This window comes from Erinaceus europaeus, chromosome 16 (genome assembly GCF_950295315.1).
Source record: "Erinaceus europaeus chromosome 16, mEriEur2.1, whole genome shotgun sequence".
Classification (NCBI taxonomy): domain Eukaryota; kingdom Metazoa; phylum Chordata; class Mammalia; order Eulipotyphla; family Erinaceidae; genus Erinaceus; species Erinaceus europaeus.
In genome coordinates this window covers 25,844,125-25,857,979 of record NC_080177.1, presented here as the reverse complement: position 1 = coordinate 25,857,979, position 13,855 = coordinate 25,844,125, and the positions used below count along the sequence as shown (strand labels likewise).

The following is a 13,855-nucleotide window of genomic DNA, read 5'->3' as shown; positions in this document are numbered from 1 at the left end:
TTCAGTTTTTTCTGTTCCATAGGTGAGTAAAACCATCTGGTCATTGTCTTTCACTTTGTTACTTAATTCACTAAGCATAATGACTTCCAGTTCCATCCATTTTGTCTCAAAGGGTTAGGGATATTTAGACTGGTTCTACTCTTGGCTATTGTGAATAATGCTAGTGTCTGGTTAAAAAAAAAATTACTATATCAGATAGTACTCCACAAACTAACTGCTCTTCTGATCCTTGATTTTCTGCTGCTGATTATTTTTTATAGGAAACAAAAGGAAATGCCCTGAAGCCTGGGTGTCTGCGAGATAATAAAATTAGGTGTGAGTTGAAAGAAACCTCAAAGCATGTAACCATCTCAAATGTAACGCTGACTTTCCAGAATGAAAGTTCTCATACTACCTTGACATCAAACAAAACTGAAACAAGTATGTCCAAAGAGACTAATATTTCAGCCTCTGAAATACAGATGTCTGATTTTAGAAGCATGGATCCCAAGGTTGAAGGATCCAGGTATGTAAGATAAGAAAATATCAAGGGAAGCTGAGAAGTTATATAAATAAGTATATGCTTTAAAGTCCCTATACCACTGTATTTGTCACTAAAGATTCTCAGACATAAAAAACAATGCAGCTGAAAGATAATACACTCAACACATAATTCATTGGGTTCAACCTTTGCTAACTTAACTTTTATATTCATGCCAATTTCTCATGCTATTCAGCTGACATGCTGGTCTATCTGCCTGGAGTAGTGCGTGTGCTAAAAGAATCAAATCACAGTACGGGGAACTGGGCAGTGGTGCTTCTGGTAGAGTGACATGTTACCACAGGCAAGGGCTCTGGCTTAAAGCTCCACAGGTGGTGAAGTACTGCAGGGGTTTCTTCCCCCCATCTCCTTCTTCCCTCTCAGTGTCTGTCTCTATCAATTTTTTTTATTTTAAAATGAAGAATTAAAAAAAAAAATGGAATCATAGTATCCACATTTTGGAATTAGAGGTATTGATTCCTAGAGAAATTATGGTTACTTCTTTTTTTTTTTTTTTTTTTTACCTTTATGCTTCTCAATTTTCTTCTTCTTTTTTTTTTTTTAGATAGAGAAATTATTTTTATTTATTTCTTTATTGGGAGATTAACATTTTATAGTTGACAGTAAATACAATAGTTTGTACATGCATAACATTTCCCAGTTTTCCACACAACAATACAACAACCCCCACTAGGTCCTTTGCCATCCTGTTCCAGGACCAGAACTCTCCCTTCCCCACCCCAGAGTCTTTCACTTTGGTGCAGTACACCAACACCAGTCCCACTTCTGCTTAGTATTTTCTCTTCTGATCTTGTTTTTTTACTTCTGTCTCTGAGTGAGATCACCCCATAGTCATCCTTCTGTTTCTGACTTATTTCACTTAATATGATTTCTTCAAGCCCCATCCAAAATCTCTACAGATATATATATTCTCAACAAATATATACACACATATCTCTTAAACTTTTCTACGTTTCCAAGTAATAGGGAGTCGGGTGGTAGCACAGCGGGTTAAGCGCATGTGGTGCAAAGTGCAAGGACCGGCTTAAGGATCCCAGTTCGAGCCCCCGGCCACGTGTAGGGGAATCGTTTCACAGGCGGTGAAGTAGGGCTGCAGGTGTCTATATTTCTCTCCCCCTCTCTGTCTTCCCCTCCTCTCTCCATTTCTCTCTGTCTTATCCAACAATGACAACTATAATAACTACAACAATTTTTTTTAAACAGGGCAACAAAAGGGAATAAATAAATATTTTTTAAAAAACAAGTAATAATCACTTTAAAAAGTTTTCATAATTTCAGTAGCATGATTGAGAGATGATTGTGAAAGAACATTGTAGTGTCAAAGGTAAAAGTTAATTCAATCATTTTATAAAGAGGAAAAATCTAGAGAGCTAATTATTTATACTATTATAAATGCCTAAATTCTTTTAAATTTAATCTTAAATTTATTTTTATTTATTTACTGTTGGGTTGTTTAAAAAGTCATGATTTGGGCCCATTGGTGGCGCACTTGGTTGAGCGCATACATTATCATGTGTAAGGTCCAGCGTTTGACCCTGTCCCCACTGGCAGGGAGGGTGCTTCATGATGGGTGAATCGGGTCTGCAGGTGTCTATCTTTCTCTCTCCTTCTCTACATCCCTCTGCCCTCTCAATTTCTTTCTGTCTTATAAAATAAAATAAAATAGAAAACATTCGAATCTCTGCTCCCCACCTGCAGGGGAGAAGTTTCACAAATGGCAAAGCAGGTCTGCAGGTGTCTTTCTCTCTCCCTCTCTATTTCCCCCTCCTCTCTAAATTTTTCTCTGTCCTATCCAACAAAATGGGGAAAGAAAAAAAAAAAAAAAAGACACCAGGAGCAGTGGATTCGTAGTGCCAGCACTAAGCCCCAGCGATAACCCTGGAAGCTAAAATAAAATAAAATGTTTTAATTGTCATGAAGTATTAAGAAGAGTTTGATACCTCTTCAAAAAGAACAACAAAATAAGCCAGTTAACCAGAGCACTGCTCCAGCACATGGGGCACAGAAAATGAAAAGAAACCAAGGAGCCTCTGGCACACACGTCCTTATTCTACCAACTGAAATCCCTCCACGGCTGCTCTCAGATGATTTTTAAAATGGTAACATTGGAAACACAAAAGGTGATAACATCAACCAATAGAAAATACAATGAGAAATAGTAAAATCACAAGATTTTTTTTCTCTTGTTGAGAAAGATTATATACAACTTTGTTTGAATCACTTGGAAACCATAAATTAAAGACAAAATGCCGAGAGGAAAAACTGGTAAACTCAAAACTCAAAAAGACAGGAACAAATGATCTGAAAGAAAAGAAAGAATACAGTTGTGAATTTCACTGTACAGTTTTTCAGTCTTAGAATTCCATGTAATATTTTCTTTACTAACATTTATTTATTATTAATGAATGAGAGACAGACCCAGAATATTACTCTGGCACGTATTATTCCAAGGATAGAAGTTGGAACCTCATGCTTTGTATGTAGTCCAATGCTTTATTGATGTAATATTTATTTTAAATGTAAAAAAAAAAGTTTCAGTTTCCTAATTTATTTTTTTATTTCTTTATTGGGGAATTAATGTTTTACATTCAACAGTAAATACAATAGTTTGTACATGCATAACATTCCCCAGTTTCCCATATAACAATACAACCCCCACTAGGTCCTCTGTCATCCTTTCATTTTCCTAATTTATGAAGCAAATAATTCATTGGTTTGACAAAAGCAAGAAAAAGAAAATTCTAGATTAATCCTACATTACAACAAATGCCAAATTCATAGAATTTTAGGCACAATATAGCAAACTTGATAGGAAATTGTCAAAATAAATTATAGACAAATCATAATGCTTTAAAACCATTAGATTTTATATTGTCAGTAAACACCTACAAAATATGATCTTTCTTTCACAATAAAGAATATTTTCTCCAAATCAGAACCTACATAATTTTTAATGAAAAAAATTGTATGTGTTCTGCTTCTGAATTAGACTACATTAAAGATGTTTCCAATAGCCTGTCTATGTAATACATTTTAAAAGAGTCTAGCAATTGCAACATGACAAAGAAATTGTTGTGGTTATCATTGTTGCTGTTGATGTCGTTCGTTGTTGGCTAGGACAGAAAGAAATGGAGAGAGGAGGGGAAGACAGAGGGGAAGAGAAAGATAGACACCTGCAGACCTGCTTCACCGCCTGTGAAGCGACTCCCCTGCAGGTGGGGAGCCGGGGCTCGAACTGGGATCCTTACACCGGTACTTGCGCTTTGCCATGTGTGCTTAGCCCAGTGCACAACCACGACATCAACAGCAACAATGATAACCACAACAAGGGCAACAAAAGGGGGGAAATGGCTTCCAGGATTTGTGGTGCAGGCACTGAGCCCCAGCAATAACGCTGGAGACAAAAAAAAAAAAAAAAGAATTTGTCTAGATGAATGAATTATTGATGAAGTCTTTCTATAATTATGACCGGAAAGTATAATAAGTCTTAATAGAGACCTCTACCACTTTAGGTCCTTTAAAAGTGAAAGATTTGAAGAAGAAAAAAAAGTGAAAGATTTGGGGCCAGGTGGTGGCACATGTGTTACCATGTGCAAAGACCTGGGCTCAAGTCCCCTGCCCCCACCTGTAGGGAGAAAGCTTCATGAGTAGTGAAGCAGGGATTAGGTGTCTTTCTCTCTCCCTCTACATCCCCTTTCCTTCTCAATTCCTCTCTATCCTATCAAATAAAATAGATTTTAAAAGAAAAGAATTTATTTATAAATCATGCTCAGTCTCTTGAAGATTTTTATTATTAATCTAAACCCTCCTTTGAACCATCATGCCCACTTGGTGAAGGCTACATAATCACTTATTTGCAGTCTGCTAGGAAAATTATTAATTTAGGATTGGAAAGATAACTGAATGTAAGAGCACAGGATTTTTGTGGCATGGCACAGCGGTAGAGCACCGAGCTTGCTCTCCCTTTAATAAATGTTTTAGTAATTTATTTATTGATTGATAGAAACATAAATCAAAAGGGAGCTGGGAGATAGAGAGGGATAAAGAGAGACACAACTGCTTCACCTCTTGTGAAGCTTCCCCACTGCTGACAGGGACCAGGGTTTGAACCAGGGTCTTTGTGCTGTAGGATGTACACTCAATCCAGTGCACCACTGGCAGGCCCCAATAAATTTTTTTAAAAAGAGAGAAAATTAAAAATTTAAAGTTTACTGTGGTGAGACCCAATATAGAACTAGAATGGATATATTTTCCAGATTCCTTAAAAATAGACTTATCAGTGTGTCACTGTACATTTCTCTGGGAAGATACTAACTAGGGTGATTATCTCTAATATTTCCTTTATTCACAGTACTTTCAGATACTTTCAAAATACTTATTGGAAATGTAGCCAGGGAACAAAGATTTGGTAAAAGTTAAATAATGTAATATGTTTTAGTCTACTAAGGGGTTTAAGAAAATAAACACGTTAATTATGAATTTTTAAAAATACTGGGAATGCAGAAATAAGTTTATTTATCCAGAGGCATTTCTGAAAGTGAAATAATCTGAAAAGCTGACTGCTACCCTCCTGGTTTGCCTACCAACCCATAAAAAGTGTAGTCACTTGGACAAATAATTGAGTATTCACCTGCAGATTTCCAAGTGCTGTCACCCTCCTCCAGGGCCATAGAAACTGGTGAAGAAGCCAGCAGAGGTAGGTAACTTTTGACCTCAGGCAGCCATCCACTGCAGAATTTGCCTCAGGTTTCAGTGAGAACCTATAACCTCAATATTACTGACCTTATTCACAAGCTCCTGGGTAGCAACTAGCTTCTCTCAGTCTCAATCCTAAGCAACTTGCTGGGAGGACGAGGAGAGGTGGCAGCACAGGGCTTCACACATAGAGTAACAACTATCAATAAAAAGAGCATATGCTATCACATACTGTTCACTCTTACGGCGTTTACAGGTTGGCTAGTTCTCATAATACCGAAATTTAAATAATCTTACTCTAAATAATCTGAACTGAAATGATTGGTAATACCCTATGCTTGCTAAACATGTTTCATTACTACTCATGGGCATTTAGAGTATGATAATCTTATACTTAGTAATTATTTTAAAAATATTTGTGGTTAGACCGACAAATTTCTGAAACATGTTATTTATTTTTACAGGAGTGCGAGAACTGATTCAGACACTTCAGGTATGGAACAAATTCCACCAAGCTTTGTGATTCTTAGTTTGTCACTTCTGGGAGCTGGAACATAGTTAAGAGCAAAGGAATTCAGCTAGTTGTTTTGATGTGTTCTCGTACCGCCTTTAGCTCTGTCCTGAGAATCCAACGATGGACAAACTCTTCCTCAAAGCCTATCCTCACGCCATCTTTCAAGTGGTGGTCATCACTTCACTTTTTTTATTTCATGCTGATTGAGTCCAGTTTCCTAGTTTTCTGATCCTAATCCGCTGGTCATGCTCCACTCGCCAGCTAAATCTGTTGGCAGAAATGAATTAACAATAGGACTTCTTATGCTTGCTGATTCCAAAGGGGAGTAATCCAAAACTGCCTTTCTTGATAAATATAAATTCATCTACCCGCCCCCCTTTTTCTTCCTACTCACACCTTTGGCCTTTCTGCTTTGCTATCAAGTGATACCATTTAATGTTTACTTCTCAAATCTCTAGAACTTTAACTTGGAAAAATTAGCTTTTGGTGTGTGTGTGTGTGCTGGGTGGAGGATTATGATTTAGGTGCAGGTAGAGCTCTCTCCCTTGCTTGGCCTACTTTTAAGCTACTTGTCTACCCTGGGGGATGGAACAAGCCTTAACTCCAGTCATGCACATAAAAGAACATGATAGAAAGAACACAGGGCATATTTCACTGAGCTTAGGTGGAAAGAAAAAAATGCCTCTACTTAAAAAAACCAAGAACACTTAAAAGCATTTTTAGTTACAGTGACAGAGAAGTACAAAAGAAGCAAATAATTGTAGGATTGGAGTTTATACAAATGGAATTAGTTGTTGGGCCTTCCCACTGGTCTTTAGTGTCCAAAGGCAGAGATGGGCTTCACTGTGATATGGTTTTACCTATATTCTAGACAGTATCAAAAATGACAATATGGGTAGTCGGGCGGTAGCGCAGCAGGTTAAGCGCAGGTGGCGTAAAGCGCAAGGACTGGCGTAAGGATCCGGGTTGAAATCCCTGGTTCCCCAGCTGCAGGGGCGTCACTTCACAAGAGGTGAAGCAGGTCTGCAGGTGTCTTTCTCTCCTCCTCTCTGTCTTCTGCTCCTCTCTCCATTTCTCTCTGTCCTATCCAACAATGATGACAACAACAATAACTACAACAATAAAGTAACATGGGCAAAAAAAGGGAATAAATATTTTTTAAAAATTTTAAATGACGATATGGTATTTTCTATTGATAGTCTATCAGAACAATTTTAACTCTCCTTTGTGGTATACAGAGTTTTCATCTAGTGAAGAGGGAGGGGAAGATACAGAGAAGGAGAAAAAGATACCTACAGACCTGCTTCACTGCTCATGAAGGAACAACCCTCCCACCCCAACCCACCTCTGCCCCTCATGTGGGGAGCTGGGAGCTGGAACCCAGATCCTTGCACCACCATCAACCCCAAGATCAATGTAGTTATTATGAAGAGACCAGAGCACTGCTCAACTCAAGCATAAAGTAGTGCTAGTGATTGAACCTGTGGCCTCTGAGACTTTGGGCATGCCCATTGGTGCTCTGATGAGCTGAACTATTTCCTTTGCCCTTTCTTTCCTGTTATTTTTATTTATTTATTTATTTATTTATTGGGGAATTAATGTTTTACATTCAACAGTAAATACAATAGTTTGTACATGCATAACATTCCCCAGTTTCCCATTTAACAATACAACCCCCACTGTGTCATTTATCATCCTTCATGGACCTGTATTCTCCCCACCCACCCACCCCAGAGTACTTTTTTTGTTTGTTTTTGTTTTTGCCTCCAGGGTTATTGCTGAGGCTCAGTGCCTGCACCAGGAATCCACTGCTCCTGGAGGCCTTTTTCCCCCCCTTTTGTTGCCCTTGTTGTGGTTATTATTGTTGTTGTTGATGTCACTCGTTGTTGGATAGGACAGAGAGAAATCAAGAGAGGAGGGGAAGACAGAGAGGGGGAGAGAAAGATAGACACCTGCAGACTTGCTTCACCACTTGTGAAGCCACTACCCTGCAGGTGGGGAGCCCGGGGCTGGAACTGGGATCCCTACACCCATCCTTGTGCTTTGTGCCATGTATGCTTAACCCACTGCGCTACCACCCGACCCCCCTTTCCTACTATTTGAAAAAAGCTAAATAAATACAGTAGCAGCATTTTCAGTAATATGTAATTAGTGAATTGGTATATATGCTGAAGCACTTGTTATTCAAACCATGGGAATTTAAAATTAATTTAGGACATTGATTCTTGTGTTTTTACCCTATACATGACTGATTTTTTAAAATTATTTTTTATGTGGCACTAAGCAACAAACCAATGGTCTCACAGTTGCATGATACCACATATTAGCCTCTCTCTCTTTTTAATCTTTATTTATTTATTGGATAGAGACAGTCAGAAATTGAGAGGAAGGGGGAGGCAGAGAGGCAGAGAGGCAGAGAGACAGACATCTATCTGCAGCACTGCTTCACCACCAGCAAAGCTTTCCTCCTGCAGGTAGGGACTAGGGGCTCAAACCCAGGTCCTTGCACATTGTAACCTGTGTGCTCAACCAGGTGCGCACCACTCGGCCTCCATATTAGCCTCTCTATTGCATTTTTTTTCATTCTATTTTTTTCATTCTAATATAAATATGGGGGATGGAGAAAAGGAGAGAGAGAGAGAGAGACGGAGAGAGAGAGGAAGTAAACTGCTCCACCATATGGAGTCCCTGTTTGACGGTATTCACTGTACCCTCACTGGGTACTGGTGATCAAACCCAGGGCCTCACCTGCTGAGTGTTTCCTTGCTTATTTGGCTGTGTTTTGTTTGTTTGTTTTTAAAGCTTAGGTGTTTTTGTTCTTCCTTTCTTTCTTCCCTTTCCTTCCTTTTTTCCTTCCTTCCTTCCTTCCTTCCTTCCTTCCTTCCCTCCTTTCTTTTCTTTTCTTCCCCCCCACCTGTCTCTGGTATAAATTCAACTTTATTGGATTAAACAAGCACTGAATGCCTCACTAGTATATAAGAAGCACCATAGCAGGCTAAGATTCTTCCTAGCCTTAAAAATGAATAAATAGGGGGCTGAGCGGTAGCACAGTAGGTTAAGCGCACATGGCGCAAAGCCCAAGGACCTGTGTAAGGATCCCGGTTCAAGCCCCCAGCTCCCCACCTACAAGGGGGTCGCTTCACAGGCAGTGAAGCAGGTCTGCAGGTGTCTATCTTTCTCTCCCCCTCTCTGTCTTCCCCTCCTCTCTCCATTTCTCTCTGTCCTATCCAACAACGACAACATCAATAACAACAATAATAACAATAAAACAACAAAAGCAACAGAAAAAAATAAGATAAAATAAAGTGCAACAACAAGGGCAACAAAAATGGGAAAAATGGCCCCCAGGATCAGAGGATCCGTGATGTAGGTACCAAGCCCCAGTAATAATCCTGGAGGCAAAAAAGAATAACAGGACATAGCGCCTGGTCATATTACCATATGAAGTTTGGATAGGTTTGCTAGGTAGGCAAGGAGGAGCCACTGAAAGACAAGGAAGTGACAAAATTAGTGTTCTGTTGTGGGATGATTAACCTCTGAATCTGATAGCAATCACCAAAAGAAGCTAGACAAGGTAAGAGGAAGGAAGGAGGTCATTATAATAGTCAGGTAAAGGATACCAAAGTCTTGAATCAGAACCAGGTAAGAAGCAGTTAGATGGAAACAAGGACTTGAGCACACAGTCAGCAAAACTTACTGAATTTGGCTTGGGAGTTGCCACATGGAACATACATGCCTGAGACCCTGTATTTATGCAATCGCACTACTGCATATGTCAAGAGTGGTGCTCTGGCTTTTCTCTCTTCTCTCTCACGCTTATGAAATAAATCACCTTTTTTTCCCCACCAGGACTTTATGCCTACACTATCCTACTACCCATCCCCCAATGGGCTTTAGTTTTATATACAGAGAATGAGAGAGAGAGAGAGAGAGGGAGGGAGAGAGGGAGACAAAGAGGGAGAGAGGGAAGGGGGAGAGAGAGAGAGAGAGAGAAGGAGGGGGAGAGAAAGAGGGAGAGGGGGAGGGAGAGAGAAAGAGGGAAAGGGGAAAAGGGAAAGGGAGAGAGGGAGGGGAAAGGGAGGGGGAAGGGAGGGGAGGGAGAGAGGAGGGGAGGGAGAGGGACAGGCTATTGTACTACTCCACCACTTGTGAGACTCCCCTTTGCATGGTGCGTCTATGTGGTGGTCAGTGGGTGGAACCCAGATCCTCTTGCATGATAAAGTGTATGCTTTACTGGCTCAGCTAGTCCCTCCTCCTATGAAATTAATCAATTAAAATTACTGATTGACTACTTGAAAACTTGAGAATTAAAGAAAAAATACACAAAAATAGAGTGACAGGGCCTGGGAAGTAATGAGTCCATGAATCAAGCTGGGGAAAGGTATTGAAGGAAATGGGGAAAGATTCATAAGCTAGCTATTGAGCACTTTATTTAGAACTAAAGCCCTATGTCTGACTTCTAACTGTACTTCCTCTCCCAGGATTGTGTCATTAATCTCTGGGCCTCAGTTTCCTCAAGTATAAAATGTGTGTGCATACTGGTAAGGGTATGAGGAGGTCGTGGTGAGCTGTTTCAAGACCTATTCAGTTAAGATTTCTTGTATATTTTTAGATAGAATGGCAGAGAGAGAGAGAGAGAGAGAGAGAGAGAGAGAGAATGAAAGAGACCACAGCACTGAAGCTTCATTCAATGTGGTGGGAGTCTGGGCTCAAACCTGGGTCATGCACATGGCAAAACAGCACTCTATTCAAGTGAACTATTCCGTTCTGCAGCTGTTAAGATTTTATAAGATGATATGTTTGTGAGTCTGGTACACATCTTTATAAATTTAGTAGACAGCTTGAAATGAGATTCCAGAAGTCTGGAGCCAATTCCCCCATGAACTTGTTAAATCACAAGGATAATACAATATACAATTTGACATGCAGTTTTCACAAAGTATTAATTATCTTCCTTCCCCCCCCACGTACTTTCATTATTTCCATTTTTTTTCTCCTGTACCTTACCATTTTCCCTAACTTAGGCTTGTATAGTTGTTCAGTTTTCACTCTGATTAGCATTTCTTTCCCCTTTTTCACACTTCTCTGAATGATTCCCCCCTTCACACACTATTACTTACACAAAACACTTTTCCCAGGAAAGGCTAAAAGGTGCAGAATCTTTATTGAATTTAGACTGACTGTTAATTTTAAATGAGCCTGTAATTCTGATTTCTATTCTACATGTCAACTAGAATAATAACTGCTCCCTGCTACAGAAAAATAAGCCCTGGTATTATTAATCTTGTCAGATTCATGCTCAACCAGTCCATGGCAATGCTCATTTGAGACAGGGTCTCTAATTCATCTCTCAAACTTTCTGCAGTTAGAATTTCACGTGGTCGGGGAGGTGGTGCAATAATAAAGCTTTGGACTCTCAAGCATGAGGTCCTGGGTTCAATCCCCAGCAGCACATGTGCCAGAGTGATGTCTGGTTCTTTTTCTCTCTTTCTATCTTTCTCATAAATAAATAAAATCTTTTTAAAAAGAAAGAATTTCACTTTTCTTCTTTTGAGTATGACTTAGATTAAAGTGATAATCAGTGTACTGTTTTATTTTTAAAAAGCTCTGATATAGGGCCCAAGCAAAATCTTCTTTTTTTTTTCACTTTATTTTTTATTTATTTATTTATTTTTACATGCATAACATTCCCCAGATTCCCATTTAGCAATAAAACCCCCACTATTTCATTCATCATTTTTCATGGACCTGTATTATCCCCACCCACCCACCCACCCCAGAGTCTTTTACTTTGGTGTAATACTCCAATTCCATTTCAGGTTCGACTTGTGTTTTCTTTTCTAATCTTGTTTTTCAACTTCGGCCTGAGAGTGAGATCATCCCATATTCATCCTTCTGTTTCTGACTTATTTCACTCAACATGATTTTTTCAAGGTCCATCCAAGATCGGCTGAAAACGGTGAAGTCACCATTTTTTACAGCTGAGTAGTATTCCATTGTGTATATATACCACAACTTGCTCTGAATGACTCTGAAAATGTCCAATAGTTCTAGGTTATCTATCTCTTCATTTAGCTCCCTTATGTCTTTACTGATTTTCTTCCTGGATGATCTGTCAAGTTGAGATAGTGGGGTGTTGAAGTCCCCTACTATGATTGTGTTACTGTTAATATATTGCTGTAGCTCTTTCAGTAGAAGTTTGATGTATTTAGATGGCTTCTCATTGGGTGCATAGATATTAATAATTGTTAAGTCCTCTTGATTGACTGATCCTCTGAGCATTAAGTAGTGTCCATTCCTATCTTTTTTAATCTTATGTATTTTAAAGTCTATCATGTCAGATATGAGAATAGCTGTTCCTGCCCTTTTTTGTGGGCCATTGGCTTGAATGATAGTTTTCCATCCTTTCACTTTAAGTCTGTGTTTGTCTTGTTGCGTTAGGTGAGTTTCCTGTAGACAACATATTGTTGGGTTGTGTTTTCTGATCCATCTTCCTACTCTGTGTCTTTTAATAGGTGAATTCAGGCCATTCACATTTATTGATATCAAAGATTGAAGATATTTTAACGCCATTCTTGTAGAGTTTTAGAGTGTTTTGATATATGTTCTATTTGTGGTGGTCTGGTTGTTTATAGGAAACCTTTCAGAACTTCTTTCAAGGCAGGCTTGGTGATGGTTGCTTCCTTCAACTGTTGCTTGTCTGAGAAGGTTTTGATGCTTCCATCTAGTCTGAATGACAGTCTAGCAGGATATAGTATTCTTGGCTGAAAGCCTTTCTCATTGAGCACTCGATAGATATCTTGCCATTCTCTTCTGGCCTGTAGTGTTTGTATGGAGAAGTCTGCTGCTAATCTTATGGGTTTTCCTTTGTAGGTGACTCTTTGTTTTTCTCTTGCAGCCTTGAGGATCCTTTCTTTATCCTTATTCCTTTCCAATCTAAGTATGACATGTCTTGGTGTCTTTAGGTCTGGGTTAATTCTGTTTGGGACCCTCTGGGCTTCTTGAATCTTTATGTCTTTGGTGTTGTCTAGACTAGAGAAATTTTCAGCTATTATGGCCTGGAGAACGCTTTCTTCCTCCCCTTCTCTTTCTTCCTCTGGTAAGCCAATAATGCGTATATTGTTTCTTTTGAAGTCATCCCATAGGACTCTGTTGTTGTTTTCAGCATCTCTTAATCTCTTTTTGAGATCTCTTACTTCTTCTTTAGTTGTCTCTAATTCATCCTCAGTCTTGCTAATTCTGTCTTCAGCCTCATTGATTCTATTCTCTCTGCCCTCTACTGCTTTCTGGAGTTCATCTATTTTGTTGCCCTGCTCTGATACTGTTTTAGCTTGTTCAGCTAGTTGCCTTCTTAGCTCAGCAATTTCAGCTTTCAGCTCTCTAATAACCATGAGATAATTAGAATTTTCTTCCATATTCTCATTTGTTGTTCCTGCAGTTCTGATTACAATTTTTTCAAATTCTTTACTCACTCCTGTTATTATTTCCTTAGCTAATGTTTGGATGTTGAACTCGTTGTTTTGTGCTTCGCCCTCTGGAGGACTTTTAGCTGGACTCTTGTCCTGGTTCGAGTCTCCATTATTTTTTCTTGTTGTTTTAACCATTTTATATAAGTTAAGAGGTTTTTCAATCCCTGAGTTGGAGTTCAATGGTGTAAAAGCCTTTTTTTTTCCCCCTGTAGGCTATGGTAGCCTGAGGGCTTTTAAACTATCAATAGGCTTCTTGGCTTAATCAATGACTCCTGACCAAGAGATAAAGCAGGGTGTGGCAGAGGTAATCCAGTGGTTATGCAAAGAGACTTTCACAGCCCTTCAGCTATGCCACCGAGGTATAGGTCTTCTCCTGAGTTTCCCGGTTAGATCTCTGTGCCCTGGTGTCCCTCCCTGTTGCTGCTCCAGATTCTGAGGGTAGTAGCAATGGGGACTCAGAGTTGTACTTGGTGAGTCTCTGGGGAGTCCTTTCCTCCCTTTAGCTGTCCCCTTGTTGGTGGAGCAGACTGGAGGTGGTGTCTCCACTGACAAACTGTCGAACTGTTAGCAGTCACTTAATCTCTCCTTAGGCCCCTCTCTCCTCTCTGTCACCAGCCACGCGTGTTTGTACTCACG

General features: G+C 39.5%; 1 protein-coding gene across 4 annotated transcripts in view; it reads left to right on the top strand.

Moving 5' to 3' along the window:
- GARIN2 (golgi associated RAB2 interactor family member 2) overlaps positions 1-13,855 on the top strand; it is a 45,109-nt gene that overhangs the window by 24,888 nt on the left and 6,366 nt on the right. For all 4 annotated transcript variants that reach the window (XM_060174786.1, XM_060174788.1, XM_060174787.1 and 1 more), the window contains 2 exons: positions 261-505; positions 5,701-5,729. In XM_060174786.1, coding sequence (XP_060030769.1) covers positions 261-505; positions 5,701-5,729 — 274 coding nt within the window. The remainder of the gene's footprint in view (positions 1-260; positions 506-5,700; positions 5,730-13,855) is intronic.